Raw genomic sequence first — 27957 nt, 5'->3', positions numbered from 1 at the left:
TGAGTAGCTGGATCTTGAGATATTTTAATGGAGAAAGATAGTAAAACAGTGAAGCAGTGTTTACAAGTTTATTGTAAAAGTAGCAGCATAACTGCCAAGGCTTCTTTGATCTAACATTTGCTATGCCAGTAACATTTACAGTGAAATCTTATGGAAGTCATGAGATTTAAATACTATACCTCCAAATATCATTACATGGATTGAGAAATGCATTTTTATTACAAAAACCCTTTCAGCAATGATACCATTTCTATTTATTTACTCTGAAATGTTGTATTATATACCAATCTTGTATCGTAATCATTTTATGATGTACTTTCTTTATTTAGGGAGATGTTCATTGTTTTTTTATCATTTCATTAAGAAACTACTCCACACTGCCTCAATTCAAGGAAGAGAGAGATCTTGAAATGCAGCAGAAAAAAATTATCGGTACAGAGTCTTTATGAGTTTCCCAAAACTATTCCACACCTGTAAAATAATTGATTCAGCAAGGACAAAAGTCCTAGATTTCTCCATTCTGCTTTCATAAACACAGGTGTCACACCTTCCTATGTGTCTTCATTTTAGACAAGTAGTTGTGAAATCTCATTGCATAATTTAGTGGTGTTGTAATCATGAATTAACATTCTAAAAACTGTGCCTGGGCATGTTTGATCAGTTTATGGAAATAAGAGAACTTCCTCAGTTTCTTTAAAGATCAACTGGAACAGGTAACAACACATCAAGAAAGCAGAAGGTGTTAGCATTTTCTATATCATAAACATGTTGTAAGCTTCATACATTTCTTAATACTTTTAAGAAATGCATTTATGTGGTTTATTTTTCTACTTTTGTAACTTCCATAAATGAGAATATGTTGCTCAAATAAAAAAAAAAGTTTACAAAATAGGTATTTTTTAAACCTGTAGCACTGATGCTCCTTTTAACTTCATGAATATAAGTCTAACCTCAACAGAAGGCTGTAGAAGTTAGCATACTTTTCTCCAGCCTAGGCACTCTACCTATCTGGATTTCAACCCCCAGAATTCCTAAAGAACTGTAGGACACAAATTTCTAAGGTATTCACTTTGCTTAACTGTTGGGTTCATATATCATACTAAACCAAGATTTAATTAACCATGGTTTACTAAAATTGGCTGGATTCACATATAGTCCTAAGCCATAAAACATGGTTTATCAATTAGAATGGCAGGGGAGGGAAGGGAAATTACATCTCATGCAGCATGGTGTCATAATGCAAATGACATGAATTACATAATTATACTATAATGATAATCTGTTAACACGTCTTGATAATGCCTCATGTGACATCATGCCTCATATGATGTAATTTTGTTGTCACTGTCCTTCTACCAGACACTTGAATTCATAGAGTATACTAAGCTAAACTAAGTCAAACCTCATTAAAGCTTACTGCAATATGTTGAACCAGCTATTTGGTCTACATTCTAAACAATTTTAAATCATTTTAAAATAATCTGAAACAATCACAATACAAACCTTTAACCTCCTAATTTGAATTAATTACACTTCATACAGTTGCTAGCTGTAAGATGTGTTGTATCTAAAGGACCAATTTAAAGTATATTTGAATTTTTTTAGAGTTGATAACAGCCCAAAGGTCTGGAGTACAGATATTGAAATTACTGAAGCACTGTTTTATACAAGAAATATACCAGTTTGATATATAATTTTAAAAAATCCTTAATCTACTATACTTTCCTTTTTATTAACCATTATAACTATACCTTCCAGGCAGGACCATCTGTTTTTTAACCTTTTGCAAATCTTATCAATATTATTGACTCTGCGTGTCAAGAATGCCTATAACAGATTTCTTAATGACTGTTTTGCAAGGGAGGACAGAATTCATTTAACAAGATCTCCTAACTTATTCCATCAGCATATCAGCACCTTCTCCGCCTGTAGCATCTTGAGATATCTGAAGGTCTTCCAGCATTTCAGTGAGACTGATTTGGGGAATACTATCATCATCTATATCACTTTCCACTGGAATGACTGGATCTACAATATAAGAACATAGCATGTAGTTTAAAAAGAAATCACCACAGGATCAAATAGCATGGCTTTCTGCATAATATAGAACGTTACAGTCTTAAAGACTGGCAACCTGTCTATCTCTACAAGGAGGCACACCTAGAATAAAAATACTGTGCTATCTTTGCACTGTCTATTATACAAATAACCTTTTAAGCTATGAAGGGAACAGATACCCACGAAGTCCCCTAAGAGTAACCAAGAATGGTAGGTTCTCACAAAGTCTTGTTGCCAAATTTATTATAAACAAAGGGCTTAGATTACATTCCTGGAAACTGGGTATGTGTGTCCATTAGTCCTACTTTCATCAGTAAGTACTATTGATGCCTTTGAGTTCTTTTTCACTTTCTCTTGATTTAAGGGGATTGATGGTGGCTACCTGCTTATGAGAAATGAATGTCTGTCTGTCTGTTCTTGTTTTGCATTACTCTGGCAATGTGCCTTCTCATTCCCAGGCTCAGAGAACTCCATTACAATATCTTTGATAGAGCAGGTCACTTTCTTGTAACCCTTTAAGCACAGGGCTTAGGGTTAGGGTTAGAGAATAAGTGCATATATAATTAATCCATCCTAATTTTAATATATCCTAATTTTACTCAGGTATTTAGAATACATTAAACTATTAGGTTAGCTGGAGATTTAATGGGATTTAATAGGATTAGACAAAGCTCTTTTATGTTGACCCTAATTAACCATTCCCAATTTGTTGGCTTCTTGTTTGTAGAAAAAGGATGGTAAGAAAAAGGATGGTAAGTATCAGTCTGCATGCCACTTTTTCACATCCCCCCCAAATCATGCTGCTAAATTTTGGTGGCAGACCATTAACAAACAGTGGCATAATTTCCTACCACTTTTCTACACAAAAAACCCTATAATTTTCGATTAGATTTAGACTGTCCTCAAAATGTAACCCATCTGGAAAATCTAGCTATGCCTGCTTCTGTGCTGTTATGATAACCCTACCTTATCCACTGAGACCCTAGGTCACTGAGTCTTTTTAAAGAAGTGTCCAATTGCAGAGAAGTTGCTCATCCCTGCTTTAAAGGGAAACTCAGAATTCAGAAAGCATTCTGAGTTGTATGTAGATAAGACATTTAATTGAAACGTACAATAAGCTACAAAGGATTTAACCTGCTTTTTATCCTAAGCATTAAAAGACGCTGAACTGATCTGAATCTCTTGGAAGAGAGTAATCATGCCAAGCTTGTCAGATAAAACTTGCAATAATGCAAATTCTCTGAGTGTGCAATAACTACTGTGCCTATTGTTTATTGCCCAACTAGTTAATTACAAACCAGGTTGATCATTAATAGATGCAATGTCATGGAATGTTGACATGACTCTGGGAATGGGGAGAGAAGAACCAACTATTCAGGGAAGAGTTTCAAAAAGGATTACTGAGTTCTGGTAAAGAAGAAAGCATGTGAAAGAAACTCAAACTCACTTGATTTTGTTAGGTATAAGTTATAGTAGAGAGGAACACTCACGATGGAAATTCCACTCCTTACATACTTGTGTGTCACATTACAAAAGGGGCAAATACAAAAGGGGCAGAGTTTGTGTAGTGATTTGTGTTTTGTTATTTGTTCTCTGTGGATGCCCATGTCCAGAGAAACCCACAATCCAGTGTATCCTTATTGCTGTTGCTGTTATGATCCATTGAGACAACCCTAACTCCTGGTGACTGCAGGGGCAAGTCTTTGCTGCAGTTTTCTTATAACATTTTCAGAAGTGGTTTGCTAGTTCCTTCTTCCTAGGGCTGAATGACTAGCCCAAAGTCACCCAGCTGGCTTTCATGCCTAGAACTCTGTCTCTGTCAGGGAAATTGGCGAAGAAACCCCGCTGAATCACGACTGCAACTCTAGTTCACTTTATTGTTCCTACCATATACAGAATCTTGCCAGACTAAAGGTTCCTTGACTGAGCTAAAGGGAAAAATACTTTTGGGAATGTAGGGTGGTGCTAGTCTAACTTTCTTCCTCAGCCCCCCACCCCCACACAGCCTCCAAACTATCTGCCTGGAATGCTCTCTCCCCACCCTTAGCTCCGAACTCCTTCACAGTCTCCCAGCTTGTAATCCAGCAACTGTCATGAGTACTGATGGTGAGCAGGAGGGGGCCTCTATCCAGGGGGGGAAACGCATGTGTAGTACTGAGGAGTTAAGCAGCCATTCAAAGAGACACAGATCAGACCCGCCTTAACCTTTGGGGTTTATCTGTCTGGGTTTTTCCCACGCTTCTTCAGTTTGTTAGGATTTTCTGTCTATGTAGCAGTAATAAAGCACTAGAGACCTATTCCTTGTCTCAGCGGGGCTCCTGGCTGTTAGGACAGCAACTTTAACCACTACACCAAATTAGTTCTCTTAATCTTCAGATAGTTACAAAAAGGTTGGCAACCAAAAGAGAGAAAAGTAAACCACTACCAACCAAACATGTATTAGCAATAAAGCTAATTAAAAAAAAACATGACTCCTATTCTTGATGAATTGCAAGTTCTGTAGATGCAATATTCCGTAACATTGCAGTGTTCAAGAAGGATGAAATGATTTCAGGTGGGAAACTTACTTTTATAAATATTGACATTTTTTCTAATTGTTTCATCTTCTTCTAGATCTTCCAGGAAGTCTTGGTACTGTCTGTAAAAATATCACATTGGAAATAAAGTCAACAATTTTATTTTTTTTCATCAGGAGCTGTGCACATTCTAGGTCACTATATGCATATGCAAATAACATGAAGGAACCAAATGTTTTGCTCAAAGGCCTGTCCTGTATCTATTACAAATGTATCAGATTTCTGTACCATACGGATCTACTCTATATGGCTTTCAGAGGAAAATTAGTTTCAAAAATTCAGAATTAGACAGGCAAATCAGATACAATGTTGGTGACCTTCAGTGTTTAATTTCACGCTGCTCTAATTTTGGGTTCACATACAGGCTAGTTTACACACTGCACTAAGCCACAATTTGTTTCAATGGTGACTTATATACTAAACTACAGTTGACTAATAATGACTGTCAAATTTGGAATGGATACTTCGCAAAATGCACTGCTGCAAATGAAGAATGAAGCTGCATCCTCCAGAAGCATCAACGTGGCTGTTCTGAAGGCTCTTCATGCTCTCTGTCAGTGTAGGCACAGAAACGTTTCCTTGGGTGCCACCAATGAAGTGAAGAGGTTACAATGCACACAAATATACAGACAGCCAGGGAAACCCCTAAAAACAGCTGTACCAAGCTTCCAGAGGATACAGTTGCTTTAATGCTTTTAGGAGAACTTTGTGGCAATGCTTTGCAAAGGGCTTTGCTTCTGCCAATGTGCTTTGCAGAGTGCTCTTTTCAAATATTTTGCATAGCCTTATTGGCTAGATCAATTTCTTTCCAAGTGAAAATCACTGAGGTTGTACAACATGCCAAAACCAACACCATACATTATGATTCACCCCAATGTATAAATTCAATCAGCACAGACATCAAAGGTAGTACAGAGCTGAATGATGTCTTTCCTAGCATTAGTGCTCTTGTTAAACCTGCTGCTCTAACTCTGGAGTGAAAAAACAAAGCAGAACAAACACTTAAGATTCCTAGATTTCCCCATTTTATGTACTGTAGCTCAAAAATATTAACTTTAATTTTTATATTCTTAAAACTTTGTGATATCTGATTTATAAATGTGTATGTCTTGAAGACTGTTCTCTCACAGATCTTCTGCAAGCAGCTTAGGCTGTTCTGGAGTGAAAAGGTCATCCAGTTGGATTGTACTCCAAAACAAACTTTTGTCACAAAGCTTTCTTTAAAATTTACCCTAGGAGGCAAAATATACCAAACACCATCCAGCTTATAGAATACAACTGGCAGAGACATAAAAGCCCCAAATTACTCATGCTAGAGTTTACAATAGGAGAAAATAATAGCACTATATTGTGCATTATTTGGAACAATTTAAAAAGTTTGCATTTTTCATCTACTATCCTATTGTAGCTATAAGCCTCAACACTAGACTATATTCCAAGTTATTCCTCTCCAATCAGTTTGCTCTCCAGGTACACTGGACTTCAACATCCAGATTTAAGTTTCACAGTCAAAGTCCAAGATATATCTAAACGCTACCAAGTTGAGGAAGCCTGATCTAAATGATATCCAAACACAATTTGTTTCTCTGGTAATTTATTTCACTCATGGGACTACGAATAGGCAGATTAATGTTAGGAAGAAGAATAAAAACGTAACAAAAAGCGGGGGAAACAATCCATAACCTTTCATCATCTGTATCCATGTTATCTCGGTCTCTTTGTAATTCTTTCAGTTTCCAATTTCTGCGACGTTGGCGCTTAGTGCGGTCGTAGCTTTTTTTAATCAAAACCTATGAATGGAAGGGAAAAAACAAGTCCCAGATCAATACAGTCTATCGGAAAATATTGAGATCTCTTAGAAACCAGTGCTTTTATTCAACAGTAGTATCTGTAAATGCTTTCACTAAAATTATTATTACAACTATTATTTTGGTTCTTTACAGTGCAGAAGGGCTAAAGGCAATGTATTGTTTACTGAAAGCACTTTTACCCTTCAGATGAAAAAAGACTCCCAGAGCAGATTCCAAAGAATAAGATTAAAAGTCACTCATTTTGTTATCACTTCTCCAAATGCTCCAGCTACTTCACATACACTTCAGCTGATGAACCAGTATTATCTTGACCAAGAGTGGAAGTGACATCCTAAAACAGGCATAGGAAGCAGCAAGTTTGTTGAACCTAAGTCTGAGACTAGTCAACCCTATGAAATGCTACCTTTAATTCCATCCTGGAAAAAAGAAATGATCTAAAGTATAAACAAGGAGACAATGGAGTGTGTTAATATAATTTTACTAATAAACTAGAAGTGGCAACTTTAAAAGTTACCATTTGATAACAATTACTCGAGATCTCTGCATCTAAGATTTTCAGGTCACATGAACTCAAGTGGTTCATCTCTCTTATACAGCAAGGATCTACATGAAACAGAAATCCAACCACGTAAAATTCACAGTCACTTCTGGGAGACAAAGAGAGCGACAACATTTGTTCCTGCCCAGAGTCCCCCGATGGGAGGAGATGGGTGGAGACAAATTATATAAATAAATAAAAAATAAATAAAAACGTTTAAGATTGTGCAGAAATAAAAATGGGCATGATGCTTGTTGGAAAACTCGGGCAGACAAACAAATGTAATTCCTAAAGTTAGATATGATAAAGTAACATGGAACAATCTAATTTCTTATGCCACCAAAATATACATATAGAAAATAAAGAAAAGTCAGAATTCTTGGTATGTATTAAGAGGTTGGTGTGTATTAAGAATTCCCAGCCAATATGGCATTCTGTGGATTGTAATCCAACACAACTCTTGGATTTGTATTATGTTGTTTGCATTGTTCTTAAATGTTGTAATTTAAAGTCGATATTGTAAAATAGGAGGCTAAATAAATAGAAGAAATTAATTAATTAAGCAAGAAAGCAAAACAAAACTAAAATAAAACCATCAAATTTGAGAATGGAGGCATACGCCATAATGATCTATGAACATTCTGAATTGTAAGAAATGGACTGTTTAAAGGAAAAAAATCAGAACCATACCACATCAGGAACACTATGGGGGTTCATCTTGTTTGCAAATTCATCATTCAGATTACAATTAACCAAATCAAAGCTAAAAAAAAAATGAAAAACATGTATTAATCATATATTCTATAAATCTTAACAAAAGTATTATTTCCAAAACAATACTGTACAGTAGGATGGAGAACATTTTAAAGCAGGATTAATTATCACTGAACACTTTTGTGAAAAATTCAAAGTGTATCCTTTTGTAAATAACCAGAATATTAACAAGAGGAAAAGCTTCATGGAATCCGTATCTGTCAAATTTCCAAAGCATAAAAAAATACTGAATCCCAATGTGTTTTGCTCCAAGAGATTTACCAAGAGTTTAAAGACAGGACACTTCCTAAAAGCAAAAAGCCATGCAACTTCTAGCTCCAGGAACATCAAAAAGCTGTTCATGCTTGTGATCAACTGAAGAAAAACATCACAAATGTGCGTTTATGATTTGTACCAAGAGTCTGTTTAAAACATAACCAGAAAAATACACAGTAACACCTAAAAGGGAAAAGGATTACACTTCCTATTAGTAGTTCCCAGAGTATATTCACACACCGAGAATCCACATCACTATGTGATCTGAAACTGGCATTACTGCATGGTTCTTGGGTCATTTGCTTAATCTTAACAAAACTCAGATGGCAAAAATCAGGTCTGGGGAGCGCACAAAGCATTAGTGCTGAGAAAATGAATTTCAGATGGTCTATCACATATGAGGAATGTTTAAAAGCAATGCAAGTTGTAGTTTCTTAAGAAGTGATGTGGGTGGCACAGGGCAATGGTTTAATGTAACTTTCTATATGAAATTGAAAAAATTGAAAAAAAAAAAACAGTAGGACAAGTGGCCAAATCCATGCATGGAACTAGCAGTTTTAAATTCACAGGTTAGATATGCAGAATGTGCTACCCCAAAATAAAATGTGGTCTGGGTAGTTTTTTGTTCAAAGTATTGTGAGACTCCAACCATTATCTCAGCATCTAGTACAGTATATATACACTATATCATCATGTTAATTTTTAAAGATTTGTTTGGCACAATATGTTACTGAACATACCAACTGTATTTTGTTAACCTGGGCTATAGTTAAGGTTTAACATATTTAATGAACCAAACCACAGAATAAAGTATCAGGAGACATATTTTAATATATGTTTTGGACTTTGGAATCCGGCCACGGATTAGTATAAGGAATCTGTTATAAAACTGCAAAGATTCGCCACTGTAAGGTTTTCCATCTTCTACTAATGGGCAGTCATGGCTGCATGAAGGAAAAACTGATTGGAACCCTTCCATAATTTGGCCACCCAATAACTATTTTTTCAACTTTTCCCTCCCCCATTTAATTATATCATCTTTATCAACCATAAAACTGTATGTGCAGGGAAAGATGCAGAATATTACAAACCCCAGTACAAGATCCCCAGGATTCAGAAGATGCCCCAAGTGAGTACGGCAGAAATACTGATGGTCTGTATTCAGCTCTGATGTCTTTTGAACCCAGGCTTCCGCAAGGGTATGCTTAAAAAGGTCAAAATAAAAGGAATGCATACATTAAAAGTAGTTCATTAACTGAAGCAAAACTCTTGCAAATTCTTTCAAATTTCATCTTACTCTCTATCCAAATAATCTGATATTTCTAAGCTATATTTAGTGAACCTTTAAGAATATTTTCACATGTTGATTTTCAGACAATATCATGAGAGTATCATTCTGTGCAGTGAATTATATATTATTAGGAACACTGAATCATGGGGCTCATTTAGCTTGTCACTGAACTGCAAACTAAACTAATAAAAATAATGTTAATGTATTTTTAATTTGTACATCACAAAGTAAAGTTTTATTTGACACAGAGTAGGTATTACTTTAATCCAGAATGTTGCTCTTCAGTGCAAACTTGCTTACTTTAGACAAAAACTTGCAGTAACTTGCCACATAAGCTATTTTCTAAGACTATTTGTATCACATTAATTTTCATCCTATCATATTGAAACAGTGTATCATATGTACTTAACTTCTAAAGAAAGTAAAGAAATATCTTTTTATAAATTCAAAGACTGTAGTACAAGTTGTTTTCCTAAATAAAAGTATTCCAATCACAATGCTAAATTATAAAATCCGAACTTATTCATAGATCCAATCCTCTGAAATCAAAGGGGGAGGTAATGCATGGTTAATTTCAAGGTGCTGTTCATTTTAAAGGATTTACTTTAAGTACAGTATGACTAATTTTGGATCAAGGCTTTCAAAAAGTAAAAAGTTATAGGGATAATCCTGAGCATAACCCTGTGGATGAAAACTTCTTGGTAGTAGTCCTCCAACTGCTGAATTCTCTTCCAAAGTAAGTATATCACAGGCTGATATATAAATCATTCTGACTTCATTTGAACTATCATACATTTATGCAACATATTTCGAAGTGAAACTATGTTAACCAGGAAGCAAGATTTGCTCAAGCTTCTAGCAGAGAAACAAGCAAACAAACATTCTTACCTTGTTGGATTTCATCCCTGCACCAGCGCTTTGCTTCTGTTCATAGATCTTACTGATATCCATTACAATAAATTCTTCCAACTGCTTTGGATGCAACAAACTATTAAAAGGATGGCGCCAATATGTGTTTCCATCTATTTCTGCAACTGAAAGAGCAAAAGAAGAAAATAGGAGACCAGAGCATATGTTTATGAATCAGTTGCTGATATTCCTGGATAAGAGTGCTGATCTGGCATCATGGATATCAGGTTGACATAAAATGAGGAATTCACTCCATCTTTGCCCACTGGGCCATGTTGCGGGAAACAGCAGACTGGCAATGGAGGATAGGGAGGTTGAGTGGGAAAGTGAACAGCTAATTTCACCTCACTGACCAGATTCTCAATCCAATAGCCTGCTAATTTTGAGAGCATGGTGCTGATCTTGGATGTCTGCGCCCAACAGTGTCTTCCAAAACTAGACTGGAGTGATCACTCACTGATTCTTGGGGATTTCAATGTCCAACTGGAGTTGCCCAGCCAGGAGTGGCTCAGGATTTTATCTCCTTTATGGCCATAATGGCCATGTCTTGACTAGTATGTAGCCTCAACAAATGGAACAGGGTACATGTTCAAGTGAAGTTGGTCACCTGAAAATTGAGGAACAATATGTGGCTCTGTTGCATGGCCAGATAATCGCTTGGTCAGTTTTAGATGTTTGGCTAAAAATGCAGGAGTGGAGGACCAGTTAAACTGACCTATCCTAGGCATCTGATGGATACTGAGTGTTGTCAACTATGTAAGGTAGACCAGATCAAGAAACCAATGCCATGTAAGGCTAAAACTACTTTTATTGGAATAGCTATAGTAACAGAATCTTGCAAGACTGAATGTGCTTCCCCTCTCCCTCACTTTATCTTTGTGTGAATTAGGGAGGGGTTTGTCTGAGATGTTTTTTCAAATTAGCTTGCTGAAGAAGCCTGCAGCTGGCTGTTTACACTTTGGTCTCCTGAATCTTTATCAGTCAGGGTACAAAGGAGATAGATGGAGTTCTGGTTGGTAACCTGATGTTGGGGAAGTAGTTCGGGGACTCTGAATGGGGGAATGGAATAGACAGATCCTTGTGGAGACAGTTAAGGGAGGAATTGGGGGGATTCTTTCTTCTAGGAAGTTCTAATACCTAGGAAATTCAGACAGCTGGCAACCTGGGCCTCCAGCCGCTGAGGGCAAATATCCGGTCCATATGTATTTTGCCAGCTTTTCATTTATTGATTTATTTTACTATCAATTTCAGCATTAATTATATTTTATGTTTTCAACTTTAGTGTTTTCCTTTATAAAATTCATTTAGCTTCCTTGAATGTCCAATCATGAGAACAATATACTCACCTCAAAAATATATGTATTTCAACTGTAGCTTCAAACCTTAAAACAGTTCAGTATTTTTAAAAAGACTTTAGAACTGTATTTAAATTAATAGTCATGCAGTCATGGTATTACAATATTACAGTTTATAGGGAAAATATCAGAAACTTACTCTGCAGTGTATTTGGATCAATAATGTGAATGGCACTGGTTACCCGGATACAAATGCAAATCTGGCTCATATTACCAAGGCTTTGAGCCAGTTTTGGTGACAAACACACGACATTGTCCTGCAGATGAAAAACAGAAACCAAAAATAATATGTTTCTCTCAATTTCCTATCTTATACTGTTTTTAGTAAAATTTTCCAGTCCTGGAAGGGCAAAGTCATAAAACTACATTGAATATGTTTCTAGACACTAAAGAATTTAAATGATTCATAAAAATATCAGCTTCCTTTGGTTGAAGACCACCTTGTGATTGTTTTTCTTTGCTGATCAAATAGCTGAACTTAATATATCATAAAGTGTAAGGCAGTTGTTGGTTTCATTACCTCCCCTATTAGTGAATATAAGGGGTAACTGTATTAGTTTAAAAGCTAAATGTCCAAACTCAGCCAGTAACTTTTACTAGTTAGATATTCCACAATTATGCAGAATTATTTAAATTTATAAATTAAAAGTGAAAGACCTCAAACATGACAGAATGCTGAATGGAGATCAAATAGTATCAAAACATCTATTTATGATACCTGTTTTATTAATCACTTCATACTGATTTGATCAAATATGCACGTGCACACATACTATTTTAAAATTCATATAGTTACTGCTACAGGTCAAAACTATATAGATTTATTTGGAAGCACATTCAATTGAGCTCAGCTGTGCTTACTTATGAGTTGTCATATCAAACTTTGTACTGACATTAAGATGTAAGCCAGGGATGAGAAAACTGTGATTTGATGTTAGATCGCAGGTCCCATCATCTGAATCCTGGCTAATGAGGGCTGATTGAAACTGAAGAGCAATCTCTGAAGAGCCACAGATTAGCCATCTCTGACAAACACAAATGATTTATTAGTGCTCTTACAGGGACCCCGTATCTAGAGTCCATTTGACAGCCTGGATCTTTTCCTCTCAGAGTGGACAGTATCCAATATTTACAAGAATAAATACAATCTCTAAGGACTATCCCACTCCAGGCAAGAAGGACCTGTAGTTTCTCAATGTCTAATCCACAAAGACAGCAAATACCTTGCATACTGGAACAATCTCAACAGAGAAAGTGCTTTTGTAATTATATGTATTGCTGTGAATATCATGAGAAATCAAACGCTGCGATGATTTAATTCTGAAATTAAAAAATAACACTCAGATCAGAGCAATCAAGGCTATGGTTTGGTTCAGTTATTCAGTCCCATGGTTTGCAGGACAAGTCATGGTGGCCTAGGTCATAGACAAAGCCTAGCCATAATGAATAGGTCCTTATAAGCATACAACAAACAAGTCATTTTTTGGATTAGAGTTATGGATGAATCATATTTCACATTAAAAATTACTACCACCCCACCCTATAAAATAAGCTAGTAAAGAAGGAACATTAACAATGTTTACAAGTCTAAACCTCTGGCTGTATTCTTTGAATCACTTCTAGTGAACATGGAAAGAGGGCATTTAAAGGATCAACATCCTCCAAAGATATGAACTGTCATCTCCACAATCATAAATACTTGAACAACTGCAACCGTTGAATATTCATTAAAAAGTAAAACTGCAGGGATCTCATTCTAATAGTAACTTTCAAAACATAAGCAAAAGAATATTGCCACTTTTGCCTCCTTCCAAAGGGCAGAAGCAGAAAAGCTTCAAAGATGTAAGGCAAAACATGCACTGGATTTTGTTTCCATGATATGAATGTACAAATACATCGCATTTTGGAAAAAAGGATATTTGATATTTGAAAGGAGAAGCTTTTTTCCAATTACATTTTACTGCTGTGGTTCAGGAGATTGCCAGATTTGATGTTTCACTCTACTTCCATTGAGAACTTGAGATTTGTCTAATTTTTTCAGTGGGACTACAATGCCTTAAACAGCTATGCAATGGATGATTAAAGAACAAAGACTTACCTACAAGGTACAGTACACTGAAGGAAGTCCACCATTTTCTGGGCATGCTGCTTGGAAGCATAATAGAAATCCAGACCATCTGTAGGTACATATATGAAATTGAAGTCATTAAGTCTGCCGCTTATTTATCAGAGATTTTATCTTCACGGATTTTCACGAAAGCCTCAAGGCTATTTTGATATTCATTAATAGACCACATTTCACATAAGTTGCTTTCTTTGCACAAGTGCATTAGGAAAATTTTAATTCCACCATAAAAAAAAAATCATTCTTTGGGCAGTCATATAAGTTTATTTAATAAATAAATAAGGTTATTTATTTAATAAATAAATAAATTAGCCTCAACCTACTTTTATATGTAGATGTACATAATTTTTTGTTTGAGGAACGCTACCCTATCGTGTTTCCAGAGCATGCACAACAGCTAAAATAAATTACTGCAATGCACGGTAAACAATCAGGTAAACCAGACTGCACTTGAAGATGAATGTCTCTGGGATAGGTAGTTGGTGATGATCTGGATGATAACTTTCCATTGTCATACAAAGGAGAAGGCATGTTTTAAATATGGTTTATTAATGAAAAGGAAAATAGCCTTAAGGCTTTCATAAACACCCATGAAGAGAAAGATCTACATGATAAATAAGTACCTGTATGATAACTGGTGGTACAATCAAAGGGGGCAATTCCTTTTTTGTACTGGCAGATTGCATGCTGGCTGATTTTGTTCATAAAATAAATCAAGCAAGCAACAAACTTTGCTGTTATTTGTTCATTCAGGCTCTGTTTATAAATCATTAGGACTCACACAAGTTTTGATAACATTCAGTGGCAAAGATACGCAAAACTCAGAAAATCCAAAAGAGGGAGAACACTTTTTCAAAGAACAGTATCTGTGTATTCACTCAGCACCATCTTTCCCAAGCGATCCAGTTTCTTTAAAAACCAAGCATCTTATTCTTGACTGCTAGTAACTCCTGTCTATCAGTACTGATATTGATTCAGATCACTCCAAGATACCAAGAGCTTTACATAAAGAATGTACAAGCATATTATTTACCATGAATCTCTTTGATCCGAAGAGTGTTCTGGTGAAGCCTGTGTTTTAAAATTAATTGCTCCAAATAATAGAAAGTCTTTTTATGAAGTGTCTATAAACAAAACAAGATTTATATATGAATGATGTTTATATTCCTGTAAAGGTGTTAAAGACATAAAAAATGCAGTTGACTAATAGAGCTTTTATTTCACTTGAAGTCCAAAATTCTGTAGACCGTACAAGCCTGAATAAATATATAGCCCCCAAACACGTTTCCTCAGAAGCCAATTCCTCCAAGCTCAATTGACCCAACCACTTAAAAAGTGTGAATAGATTTATGTGTCTTAGTGAAACACAAAGAGAAACCTGGAATCAATTTGTTTATTTAAAGCATTCATATCCCAATATTTAGTTTGAAAGATTCCCAGAGTTGCTTACTGAGTAAAAAAAAACAACAACAACAGGCAGGAATATTTGTGTTTGTGTGCATGTAGGTAAGAAAGAGCAGTTGCCTATCTACGTATCAAATAAAATCCTGGCAGATCAATGATGTCTTCAGCATTTACTGTTATAGATACACACATACATATATATACCTCTCTCTATATATATACCTTCTGTCTAATTTGAACCACTGCTTTCCAGAAGTCCTTAGCTTCAACTCGATGGCAGTCTTCACACATCTGAGATTGAACAATATACTCTACTACAAAGACTTGCTGAAGAATTGCCCCATTCATTACCTAGGGGAGAACAAGTAAGATTTGCCACCTTGAGTCAATTGGCAGTTAGGTGGTTTTACACACCCAATGAATAAATAAATTTCTCCCTAATTTTTAACTTCTGCAAAACTTCTGAGACATGTAATTTATGGTATCCATTTTCCTCCTGCTAGAAGAAGGCTTTCACAAAGCACAGACAAATGAACCAAGCCCTACAAGGAATAGTTAAAGGTATATTTACCCTACACAAGAAACAACTGAGGGGAAATATGACAAGAATCGTCAAATATTTTAAGGGCTGTTATATAGAAGAGAGAGTGGATTTATTCCCTACTGGACAGGACCAGAAGCAATGGATTAAATCAACAAGGAAGTAGTTTCAGACTAGACATCAGGAGGAATTTCCTGGTTGTATAAATTGTCAGCATGCCACATGAAATAGTGAGTTTTTCTTTGCTGAAGTTCTTCAAAAGAATCTGGATGGTAATCTGTCAGAGATACAATAATGGATCCTGCACTAAGCAGGGGTTGGGCTAGATGAGAATACTATGAGTAAAAAAAATCAAGCAATCTGTGATAAAAGTTTTCTACTTTTAGTGACATATGCACAGCTTGAGAACAATTATTTATTCTGTTTGAATTTGTGACTGTGCTTTGAAGTAGAATTGTGAATACTGGAGGAATCTTAAGATACTTACATTCTGAACCTAGTATTAAGAGAGGATCCCTTAACGTTTCACTGTACTGCATATACTCCAAATCTACACATGCTTTTTGGGAAATAAGACTTTTTGTAATTTATTTATTTAGAATAACATTTATATACTGCCCAATTTCATGCAACTCAAGGTGGCTTACGTAACAAAAATAGACACATAGTAAAACACATAACAGAATTGTAACAGCAACCTAAGTCCACCATCTACATAAACACTGCATCAGAACAATCTGGCTTTCAAAGCTTTGTGAAACACAGGCAAGATGAGGACTCACTCTACCTCACAGGCCCTTCTACCAAAAAGAAACATTTCTGGGCTCCTATGTGAAATGGGGATCCTGAGAAGCCTCTCTGAGAATGAATGCACAGAGTGGGCCAGTTCTGGTCAGGAGAGACAATCCTACAAGTATATGCAGGCTAAACCATATTCGACATTAAAGGTTAAAAGCAGCATCTTGAATTGGGCTTGGAAGCTTATCAGTAACCAGTGCAGCAACTTCAACTTATGCATCACAGTATTGAACACAGCTCCCCAAATCAGCAGCTGGGCTGCTGCATCCAGAACCAATTGCACTTCTGAGTCATGTTTAAGGTCAGCCCGAAGTAGGCAGCATTATAATAGTCCAACCACAAAGGTTATGGGATACATTACATACCCCAAGAAAATATATCAAGTACAGCTATATCATTATTAGAAACTTAAGAAGTCATGAACAAACATCCTCAAATTCCGCTAGCTAATATAATTTAGGTTTCTGGTAAGGCATTTCTGTATTTCTTCACTAACTGTATCATTTGCAAAAATTATTTTACGTTTACTTGCCTCTTTTTGTATAGTCAGCTTTACTTTAAGTCTTTTGGAGTGTGGTTCAGTCCATACAAATCCTGCATCAATCAACCGAACCTGTTAGGAAAAACAGCATGATTATCACATGAATGCTCAAAAAGGTAACACTAATAACAGAGACAAAAACGTATTGATTCAACAGTGTTAGCTTTTAACTAATGTTACCATGTGTGAAAGTACATGAAATTAAGTTTTTGTGAATTTAGAAAACACATGATAGCAAATGCATGTTATATTAACCTACTATAAATCATTTATTGTTGGTTTCATCCACAATAAATGGCTTTTTAAGGATTATCTCCCCAACTCTCAGTTGCAAATAGACCAACAGTACAGTACAGTAAGGAGAGAGCATTGGTCATGCTTGTTGATGATCTTTTGCAGAGCTCGGATGGGGGTGCTGCATCCATTCTAGTGCTCTTTGATCTCTCAGCTGCTTTCAATACTATCAACCACAGTATTCTTCTGGACCGGTTGCAGGGGTTAGGAGTGGGAGGCACTATGCTCCAGTGGTTCATATCCTTCCTCAGTGGTTCATTCCATTTGGTGTTGACTGGGGGAGAGACTGTGTCCATGGCCCTGCACATGTGGAGTGCCTCAGGGCTCGATTCTCTCCTCTCTCCTGATTAACATCTACATGAAACCACTGGGTGAGGTCATCCACTGGTTTGAGGTTCAATACCATCAGTATGCTGGTGATATCCAGCTCTATATCTCAACTCTGAGCTGCACGGGTGAAGCTGTCAATGTAATGACCAGTGTGTGGAAACTCTTTGGGTCTGGATGGGTCGGACAGACTTCAGCTCAATCCCGACAAGACTGAGAGGCTGTGGATGTTTGGCCCCCAGGATTGGGAACTGTTACCACTGTTGGTCTTGGATGGGACTGCACTTCCCCATTCAAGACTGGTGTGCAACTTGGAGGTCCTTCTGGGGTTCCAGAAAGCTTTGAAACCTGGGCTTTGGTCCCAGGCCTGAGGTTGATGCATCAATGTATTATTGTAATTCTGGGGCTTCCATTTCGTTTGATTTCTGTTGTTTATAAGATTGTTTTAGTCTGGGCTGTCTGTGTGGTTTAATGTTTTATCTGTTTTTATGGATTTTTCAGTTTTGTGTGCTGCCCAGAGTCCACTGGCGTTGGCAGCTAATAAATCTAAATAAATAAACAGTCATGTAGAGCAAAAGCAACTAACATGTCGTGTTGTAAATGTCTCCCTTTAACTCACCAAGGAAAACCATCAAGTCAAAAACAAATACATCACAAACCTCCACAAAAGCGCTTTATGAAAATTTGTACTTATGCCTATGAGTAATAGTTTGTATTAAACAACTAAAAATATTAAAGTTTGCTTATTTATTTAAATATCTATTCCATCCTATCCCAAATATTCAAAAAAAGCTAGATACATATTATCTATGGAATGAATTAATTACAAGTTTAATCAAGTAAATATGAGAAACTCCAAACGCATCCATAATTACAGGAGATTCCATAACCTCAGGAGGAATATGAAAATTCTGACTATTTTTATAAAACACTGTTGTGTCTCTTTCATTCAAATGCAACTTCTAATAATTAAGGCAATAGTTACTTACCTGAATAGTTTTTTTCATAACTATATAATTACAATAGGTAGGAGGTATTTGGATCTAAAACAGGCAAGAGTGTTTCAGATCCAGTGTGGACATGCTTCCTGTTGCCTGTTCTTTAAAAGAACTGTGCCTTTTCTGGAGCTCACATACTAGCCAGGATAAATTATTTCAGGGAAGAATTATGAACTAAATCTATAAAATTTATACCAAGTTTTAATGTAAAGGAAAAATGGTATAAAATGTTTTACAGAGGACATACAACTCCATCAATAATATCTAAGATAGACAAATCATACAGTAATAAATATTGGAAATGTCATGAAACAGAAGGAACATTTTACCACATGTGGTGGGCACATTAAAAAACCCTCAGAAGTACTAGAACATACATAGTATAATGCAGGAAATCTTGCAATTTAAATTTGAAATGAAACCATCACTTTTCTTAATAGGTATAATTTCAGAAAAAATTAACAAGAAACAATAATTTAATAAGATATTTGCTTACAGTGATAATATATTTTGCTCAACACTAGAAGAAAGATACAATTATGACAACATCTGACTGGGAACTTAAACCTGGAGAATATGTAGCAATGGCAAAAGTAACAGTATATATTAATAAGTTTAAATTTAAGCAAGAATGGTCCCCATATATACAACACATCACGTAGCATGGCAAATATAATCACTTACAGTCTGGCTTCTAAGGGGGCCTAAACGCCTACAAATACTGCAAATTAGCAGATGTATAAAAAAAGAGAAGTGAGAAACTTAATAGCCTGTCTGTCCTTCCAGTATTTTAATTCTTATTAGATTTGCTTTATTATTTATGTATTTATTTTCTATCCTGCCTTTATTATTTTTACAAATAACTCAAGGTGGCGAACATACCTAATTCTTCTTTCTCCTCCTATTTTCCCCACAACCACCACTCTGTGAAGTGAGTCAGCCTGAGAGTGAGTGACTGGCCCAAGTCACCCAATTGGCTTTCATGCCTCAGGCGGGACTAGAACTCTCAGACTCCTGGTTTCCAGCCCGTTGCCTTAACCACTAGACCAAACTGGCTCTCCAGTTTTCCTTTTATTAACGTGTGTATGTATGTTGTACACACACACACAAAGTAGTAATACAACGGAGAATTTAATATTACTTAAAATCGAAACCTTTATCATACAACAAATGTTAGGATTGAGTCGAAGTGGTTTGTTTTTCAATGTTTTACTCAACTTTCGATAAAAAAATCAAATAATTTAATGCTTGTAATACTGACATACTAAATTGTAGTTAGTATTGATAGAATTTTTTTTCTCTATTTTCAATACTCTAAATATTTTCTCTATTTTCAGTACTCAAAGCTGATGTTTCCCCCTTTTCACTTTTAAAAATTATGGAGGACCCCAAAAGAGCTTTTGTTTGTATGCGTTATATTTATTGATATTTACTATATTAAAAATTAAAATTGACGCATTTGCTGCTGTTACTGCTTCTCACAATTGTCTGATGGGATTTTAATATGGTATTATTTTTCAAGATAGGCTAGAAAATAATTTTGATTTTGCAAACCCCTGAGAGGGTCTTGGGAGACCCCCCATGGGTCCTAGAACCACACTTTAAGCAATACTGCTCTATGCTATCTAAATAATAGAATGTCAATAATCTCTAATTATATTATATAAATATCACTGCATGGAAATAATAAATACAATGTATCAAAATTTATAACAACACAATAAAAAGGAAAAAAAATCAGTTAAGGCAGCTGCATCATGGTGTAACCATGTGCTACCACATTTATTTATTAAATTTACATGCTGATTATCTCACTATGGAAGTGACTCTGGGCGGCTTGGAAATAAAAGGTCATAAAAACCATTATAAAGTACAAAACATACAAGAAAAAGAGAAAAACTAAAAGGCAGAAAGAGAGTCTTCAAACCACCCACCATCCCCAGGGCTGCCTACCACTATTGGATCCCCAAGCTAGTTTGGCAGAGCCAGGTCTTGACACTTTTCCGGAAGGCCAGAAGAATGGGGCCAACCTCACCTCATGTCCAAATTCAAAGGTATAATTTCATGAGCCTGTAGGGCTCCCAGGAAAAGGCACAGTCCTTTAATGAGCAGATGATAGGTTCAGATTCTGTGTTAGATCTGAACCACCTTGCACACTGCACATCTCTAATAATTATGGTTGAAGAATTATCTTAATGCACACTGGAAAACTAATACTTTTCACGCAGTTAAAGTCTCTGTACACATATGGAACTAAATTATTTCTCAGTTTTATTTATTTATTTTTTTTTTTCAACTGTTGGTACACAGTGACTAGAAATTCTGATTTCTGGAAGTAGCAAGGTAGAAAAGGCTAAGAGATGCTTCTGGGTACTGAAACTTGAATTTTATAAAGAGTGACTACAGTATCTAATGTAAGTAAAATTCATACAATAAACATATATAAAACTAACCTTACTAAGAGAAGCTTTAATTTTTTTAAGGCATAATGAAAGAAGTTCTCTTGATTCCAAGGCACACTGTAGCCAAGCTGCTGGTGGCTGAAGATACCTGAAATATAAAGAATGAAAAAAAAAAAATCAACTGAACCAGAATCACAATATTGGGGGTTTTTTTAAGGCAACCCCCCATCCCCAGCTTCAGTTTTGATAACACAGGAACATAATACTTTTATGAAACAAACATAAAGAATAAATAGGAACATGGAAATCAGCAGGACTTTTAAAATGTAGCTATGACTAATTTGTTTCATTAATTTCAATGACACTAAAGTAATTTATAGTACAATCATAAAAGTTCCACTGAATTCAATGAGTTTATTTCAGGAAATTAACTATATTATTTGAATCTGAATCCAACCTACGATCTTGAAGATCAAGATGTTTTTCTATCAGCAATATACCCAATAACTTATGTTTTTATATTAAAATACTCAAAGTTGAGTTTAATTTACTCTAGATGAAGATAGTGATAATGATGGTAATGATTGTCATCATCATCCCATCTTTCTACTTGGTTTGAGGCAAGGCAAAGCTAGGCAATCAAGAAATTCAAATGCCGAAAACCAAAAATAAAACTAGTTATATAAAAAAACAGCGTGGTCCATTCCAGGGATGTTTGTCCATTTCTGGAAATGTATCTTCTACAGCAGAAATAATTTGTGATATTTTGAATAAGATTCTAATTAATGCCAATGCATATATTGACTAAGAGAAGCCTGGTAAAAGAGACATCTTTGCTGTTCTTTTAATGACCAAAATGTTCTTAGAATAAGTACATATGAGTTTGTAATGGATGTATACATAAATATATCCTAAGGTCATATACAAAAAGGAAATTTGTGATTGAATTCCAAAACATACAGGCAGTCCTCACTTAACAACCACCCTGTTTAGTGACCATTCAAAGTTACGACGGTGCTGAAAAAGTAACTTTATGACCAGTCTTTGTACTTATGACAGTTGCAGCGTCTCCATGGTCATGTGATTGAAATTGGCTTCAAGCACAATTACCATTCCAACAAGCCTATTTGCTCCTCTCTCAATATTTCCAATGACTTCCTTTCTTTACAACCACTTAGCTGCCATACACTACTGTTGCTATCCCTGGCTTTTCTGTTTCTGAATGAATGTTTCTGCCAGAACATGAATTTTGGTCTTTTAATCAGACCAAATATCTATGTTTTACCTAAAAAAAAATTATGCACAGTATAGTTACTAACTTAACTGGATCTACCTAACAGGTACGATGAAGCATTTTAGAATTTGAGCTGACAAGCAGTAAGAATTTCAGTAAAAATTTACTACTGTTTTATTGCTTGACCAAGCACAAGTACTATAGTAGTAATAATTACATTTAGTAAATTTCAAATCTACATCTAATCAGAGGCAAAGCAGAAATAAGCTATAATTCTTCATTTGCACATAACATTAAACAGGCCCTATAGTTTTCCAAGTTTGTTACATGAACTTGCTGGCAAGTGGAATCAAGTGGGAGTGCTTGAGTAGTACATAACAGACTTATTTACAATTCTAGCCTATCAAAAAACTCCTTTAATAATTTTTTAAAAAAATCTAGCCTACCACAATATCCAAACATAGCTGTTGACTTAAAATCTAGACAGTAGATGGTACCTTTCACATTGTTTGCAGAAATGAATAGTGACTTGCTTAGGGATTCCCTCTGTGATATCCACTTGAGTCCTTAAACAGGCTACACACATGTTGGCTGGATTTGGTGGGATTGCAATGCCACACTGGCAGCATAAACTAGAACAAATAAAATTATCATTAAAATAAAACATTGTTTCTTTTTAGAAAAAGGAAATAATGGAAAATAACACATAAATTTGTTTTCTAGTGCCCAGAGTGCTACACTAACAGTATAACTATGTAATTTTGATTCAGAGATTCAAGTTCAAGGCTGATTTGACTGAAGCCCTGAATCAAATCACATTTCTGAATCAAGATAGAAAGTCCAGTTCAATCAATGAATCAAACAAAATTCTCTGAATCAGAATCAGAAATAGCAATGTTATCATTTTGTCATCATTTGTTTTTTAAGATAAATAATAGAATAATTTTGGAATACGTAAGCACTTTGACATTGATAATAAAACTGAGTATGTAGGCAACATAAAAATCTATGTATAAATAAATAATGGTATTCTGAGGTATTGCTCTAATATTTCAAAACTCACTTTCCAAAATATTTTGGCTTTGTCTCACAAATGTTTACACCACAGAATTTGTTTCTACTAGTACTAATTTCCAAATAGCTTATATTCCCAGTAATTTGAGAATACAGTCCCAATTCAAGAATGGGAATAACAGAAAGGATACTTAGAATGTAAAGCCAAAACATTCATGCAGATAGACATTTGATAGACCTCATGGGACTGTACCCTCCCCACCCCCACAAAATCAAATAATAAAAATAAGGACTTCTTTAAGTAACATGACTCCTGGTGACTTCACTGATACATCCATTTAGTTTTCATGGCACTGATTCAGGGATAATTTGTCACTTCCTTCTTCTGAGATATTTTTTTCAATTTTCCAGTCTAGCCTATAGCTCTGGGATTTTGAGATTGTCTCCTATCCAATACTAACCAGGCATGACTATGTTTAACTTTTTGAAATCAGTATAACACCCTGAAATAACAGAAAATTGACGTATAATGGGAGAAGCAAGTTTCTCACCTGGCAACTTATGTCTCCATATGCAAGGGTAGTCTGATTACACTGTTTTCAAATAGTCAGTTCCCTGTATACATTTACTCCTAGGACTTCATATTTTTCAATGTGTTTAGTTTTGACTCTCAAAGCCATGTTACTCACATATTCCCTTGGTGAAAGGTAGTATGCTCTCTCATATATTCCATTTCTTGTTCCACATAGAATTCTCAAAAGATACAAATACTGGCACCTAGTGGAAAAAGGCAAATTGGTAAATTGAGAATGATGAAGGCCAAATCTGTCACAATCTGAAATTCTTATGGGAAGAAATGTGCTTCAGTTTTAACCAAGAGATGGGGATATAATGATTCCATGAAATACCGAGGGTCAAAAGAAATATTTTAAAAGACAGTAATTATAGGGCTGGTTTCAGCCACACAATTAGAAATTAAGGTTAAAGGAAGAAACTGAGGTACAGAATCAAATGTCACAAACTATCATAATTCAGGAACAGATACCACTGCTAGGGAAGGGATGATAGAAATGCCCCCTTTTTTTGCTTTTTTAAAATGGCAAGCTAGCATTCTGGAAAATCAGTATTTTGTAATTTTTCCATACTCCATAGCAGTCATTATGTGAATAGCAAACCTGCTCCAGCAGTCATTTTTTGAGAACCACCCGAAATTTGTCCTTAGAATTTCAAGCGTGTCCTCCATTGCAAAATATTTATAAGCAGCAGCAATATACAATATTGGGTGATGTAATAGGGCACATATATTGGAGCACAAGTGCATCGTCTGATAAGCAGCTGCAATGCAATACTCAGTGCTAACAGAATATTTTACTGCAGTTACATAAAGCAACAAATTGCTAATCTGTTGCACTAGACAAGTTTTTCTGGCATACAAGATAAGGACTGCTGGTTAGAAAAGAAACCCATCTTTAAGAATTTCAATATTAAGAGAGAAGAATAAGGATACACAAGGTTAAGGAGGAAAAAAAATCACAATATTTGGCATGGAAAGGTGGAGGTATTAGAACAAAATTTGCAGAGTTGAGCTTGATTCATACAACATGCTATACTATTCAGGCTGTTGTGGGAACTCAGGCCACTGTGTTAGCACATGATGCAAACCAAGTCAGGATGTCCTTTGCTTGGGCATACTGTATTAAATGAACTTGTTAATGTGTTAATCTGTTAATGTGTTAAAGTGAATTTGTTAATTAGGCTTAGGGTTTTCGATGTTATGTGATAGTCACATACAAAAACACAAGGCAAATGTATTTCACAGATGCAGAGCATGAAAATGCAAGTGCTATTATTTGCAAAATTCCATGATGGTGCACTAGCACACACATTGATATCTTTTTTCTTTGTTTGTGCTTTCGAGTCAGTCTTGACTCCTGGAGACTGCATGGAAAAGTCCCTGCAGTTTTCCTGGCAAGGTTTTTTGGAAGTCGTTTGCCACTGCCTCCTTTCTATGGCTGAGAGACACTGGCCCAAGGTCACCCAGCTGGCTTTGTGCCAAAGGCAGAACTAGAACTCATGGTCTCCTGGTTTCTAGCCTAATGCCTTAACCATTACACCAAACTAGCTCTCTTTCCATTAGGGGCTTTATGTATTATACCCTAAATTGTATACCTTCTAGTGCCAGATGACTGGAAACAGCAGACAGTTTTTCAGACCTTCTTAGCACTACCTGGAGATGCCTGGAATTGAGCCCAGCTATTTGAGTCTGTCAGTTCTATGCAGCAGCTTTCCCCCCAAGGAGATTACTCATTTCACCTGGCTAGTACTTATTATGGCAACCAGCTTGATTGATAACTGGCAAATAGAGGGAGAAAATGTAGAAGCAGTGAAAGACTTTGTATTTCTAGGTGTGAAGATTACTGCAGATGCTGACTGCAGTCAGGAAATCAGAAGACGCTCAATCCTTGGGAGAAGAGCAATGACAAATCTCGATAAAATAGTTAAGAGCAGAGACATCACACTGACAACAAAGGTCCGCATAGTTAAAGCAATGGTGCTCCCCGTAGTAACATATGGCTGCGAGAGCTGGACCATAAGGAAGGCTGAGAGAAGGAAGATAGATCCCTTTGAACTGTGGTGTTGGAGGAAAATTCTGAGAGCGCCTTGGACTGCAAGAAGATCAAACCAGTCCATCCTCCAGGAAATAAAGCCAGACTGCTCCCTTGAGGGAATATTAAAGGCAAAACTGAAATGCTTTGGCCACATAATGAGAAGACAGGACAGCCTGGAGAAGATGCTGATGCTAGGGAGAGTGGAAGGCAAAAGGAAGAGGGGCCGACTAAGGGCAAGGTGGATGGATGATATTCTAGAGGTGACGGACTCGTCCCTGGGGGAGCTGGGGGTGTTGACGACCGACAGGAAGCTCTGGCGTGGGCTGGTCCATGAAGTCACGAAGAGTCGGAAGCGACTGAATGAATAAACAACAATTTGAGGCTGTCAGTTCTATGCAGCAACTTTCCCCCCAAGATTACTCATTTCATCTGGGTAGTACTTGCCCAAAGGTACAAGCAGAACCCAATCCAAGTGCCACTGTTGGGCAGTCATTAATTAGGGACTTTTTTTTTTTTTAGCTCAGTGGCAAAGCAGGCAGAAATAGTTCTCCCCTCTGTATAACAAGGCCCATTTCTCATATCTGGGGGTGGGGGGGGGGGAACCAGATGGGAGGTTGGAATTTTTAAGGCAGTGTTTCTCAATCGTGGCCATTTTAAGTTGGGTGTACTTCAACTCCCAGAATTCTATTAACTAGCTATTCTGGGAGTTGAAGTCCACCCAACTTAAAATGGCCACGACTGAGAAACACAAATGTAAGGTATAATAATGACTTCCAGAGAGAGCACTCTTGCTACGTCCACCTTCTCCGTGTTCTCCTGGGCACAGACTATCGGTTCAGCTCCGATGCCACAGGGGGGAAGGAGGCCAAGCCAGCCTGCACTGCCCACCTCCAATGGCACGTGGCAGTTGAACTGTCGATAGGACGCCAGCCAACGGCCAGGCTGGCAGGAGCCCTCTCCCAACACCTGCCCGGATCGCTCGCGCGTTCCGTCGCAGCCTGCAAACCAACTGGTCGCGCTCTCGCGTCCTCGGTCTTACTTACTCTCTTTCACTAGCAGCGCTACACCGCACACCCCAAGCCCGAGAAACAAGAAGGAACTCTCGCGAGAGCTCCTGTTACTTCATTTCCCCCTCCTCAAAAAGGGGAAGTAGAAGATTGGATGCTTAGAGAAGGGTTATAGTCACTTCCGGTTTCTTTTGACTCGTGCCATTGGTGGGACAGGGTCTTTTCTAGGCAGGCAAACCTTTATCGCCACGTACAGAATCCGTGCGTTGTCCCGCATGTTCAGTGGGGAACCGGAAGTGTTGGGTTATGTTGTTTTTGCTGAGATTGCTTTTACTGAGTTTAAAGAGAAAGTTTGTGAAAACGCAACGCGCGGGCAAAAGCGTTCCTTAAAAATGATGAAACAGCAAAGAAACGCAGCTTTTCTTCTTGGTGTCGGTCTGCCTCACTTTTGAACGGGTAGCATTCTGTGGAGCACGGGGATCCAACAGTCCTCGACAGTCACTTAACATAAGGAGAAAACCCTGCTGGATATCCTATTAAAAAAAAATCAACGTGGGAAATAATATTTAGGTTTTATAACCAGGGCCGCAACTAGGGTCTGTGTCACCCGGGGCAAACATGGATTCCATGCCCATTTTGCCCCCCCCCCAGCGCTCATTTTGGCGGCCCCCCAGCGCGTCGCCTGCGGCACATGCCCCGCGCCCCCCCTCCCCCCCAGTTGCGTCTCTGTTTATAACACTAGATTTGAAATGACAATTTGAGAAAGGAACATCCCTGGTTGCTACAAAAAATAATTCAAACTGACTGATTTACCCTGAATATCGTTTCAGGTTTCACTGATCAGATTTCACATTCCACGGATAAGGGATGTGGTTCACAACTTGTTTGTAGTGGCAGGGCTGAACCCCTGGTCTTAAAAACATGCAGAAAAACAAACATGGCACAGTTCAGTTAACTTTTTCCTGTTCTTCTAAAGAACAGATGCCCATTGCATCTGATTTTAGCCTCTTTGAGCTTCTCCCTAGTGCAGCCTTAAGCTAACCAATTCCTTAAGCTCTCTAACTCCATTATATGATTGATTGACTGGTTATGTGCC

At 36.7% G+C, this 27957-nt stretch overlaps 1 protein-coding gene across 2 annotated transcripts; it reads right to left on the bottom strand.

The window, feature by feature from the left end:
• NMD3 (NMD3 ribosome export adaptor) lies at positions 1 to 26991 on the bottom strand. Of its 2 annotated transcripts, none has more exons than XM_063306488.1 (16): positions 26898 to 26991; positions 23935 to 24022; positions 22729 to 22863; positions 21049 to 21145; positions 16968 to 17048; positions 15319 to 15447; positions 14726 to 14816; positions 13666 to 13744; positions 12791 to 12887; positions 11707 to 11824; positions 10192 to 10337; positions 9104 to 9216; positions 7674 to 7746; positions 6318 to 6424; positions 4626 to 4696; positions 1 to 2028 (listed from the first exon to the last, which is right to left on the bottom strand). In XM_063306488.1, the coding sequence occupies exons 2-16, from the start codon at positions 23976 to 23978 to the stop codon at positions 1895 to 1897; spliced, it is 1515 nt and encodes a 504-aa protein (XP_063162558.1). In that variant the 5' UTR covers positions 23979 to 24022; positions 26898 to 26991; the 3' UTR covers positions 1 to 1894. The 2 variants fall into 2 exon arrangements, with proteins under 2 accessions (XP_063162558.1, XP_063162559.1); XM_063306489.1 differs by lacking the exon at positions 26898 to 26991 and adding an exon at positions 26743 to 26761.
• Between the last annotated feature and the right edge of the window lie 966 nt (positions 26992 to 27957).

Source organism: Candoia aspera, chromosome 6 (genome assembly GCF_035149785.1).
Source record: "Candoia aspera isolate rCanAsp1 chromosome 6, rCanAsp1.hap2, whole genome shotgun sequence".
NCBI classification, from domain to species: Eukaryota; Metazoa; Chordata; class Lepidosauria; order Squamata; family Boidae; genus Candoia; species Candoia aspera.
Note: the sequence above shows the minus strand (reverse complement) of the source record. Positions and strands in the feature narration are given on the sequence as shown.

Bases quoted from the DNA above. Each gene is read 5' to 3' on its own strand.
- NMD3 (XM_063306488.1), bottom strand. From the start codon at position 23,978: ATGGAATATATGAGAGAGCATACTACCTTTCACCAAGGGAATAT. The intron at 22,864-23,934 runs GTGAGTAACATG...TATTTGTTCTAG, and splicing joins ACCTTTCACCAAGGGAATAT to TTTATGCTGCCAGTGTGGCA. The intron at 7,747-9,103 runs GTTTGTAATATT...TTTTTTTTTTAG, and splicing joins CCTGGGGATCTTGTACTGGG to CTTTGATTTGGTTAATTGTA.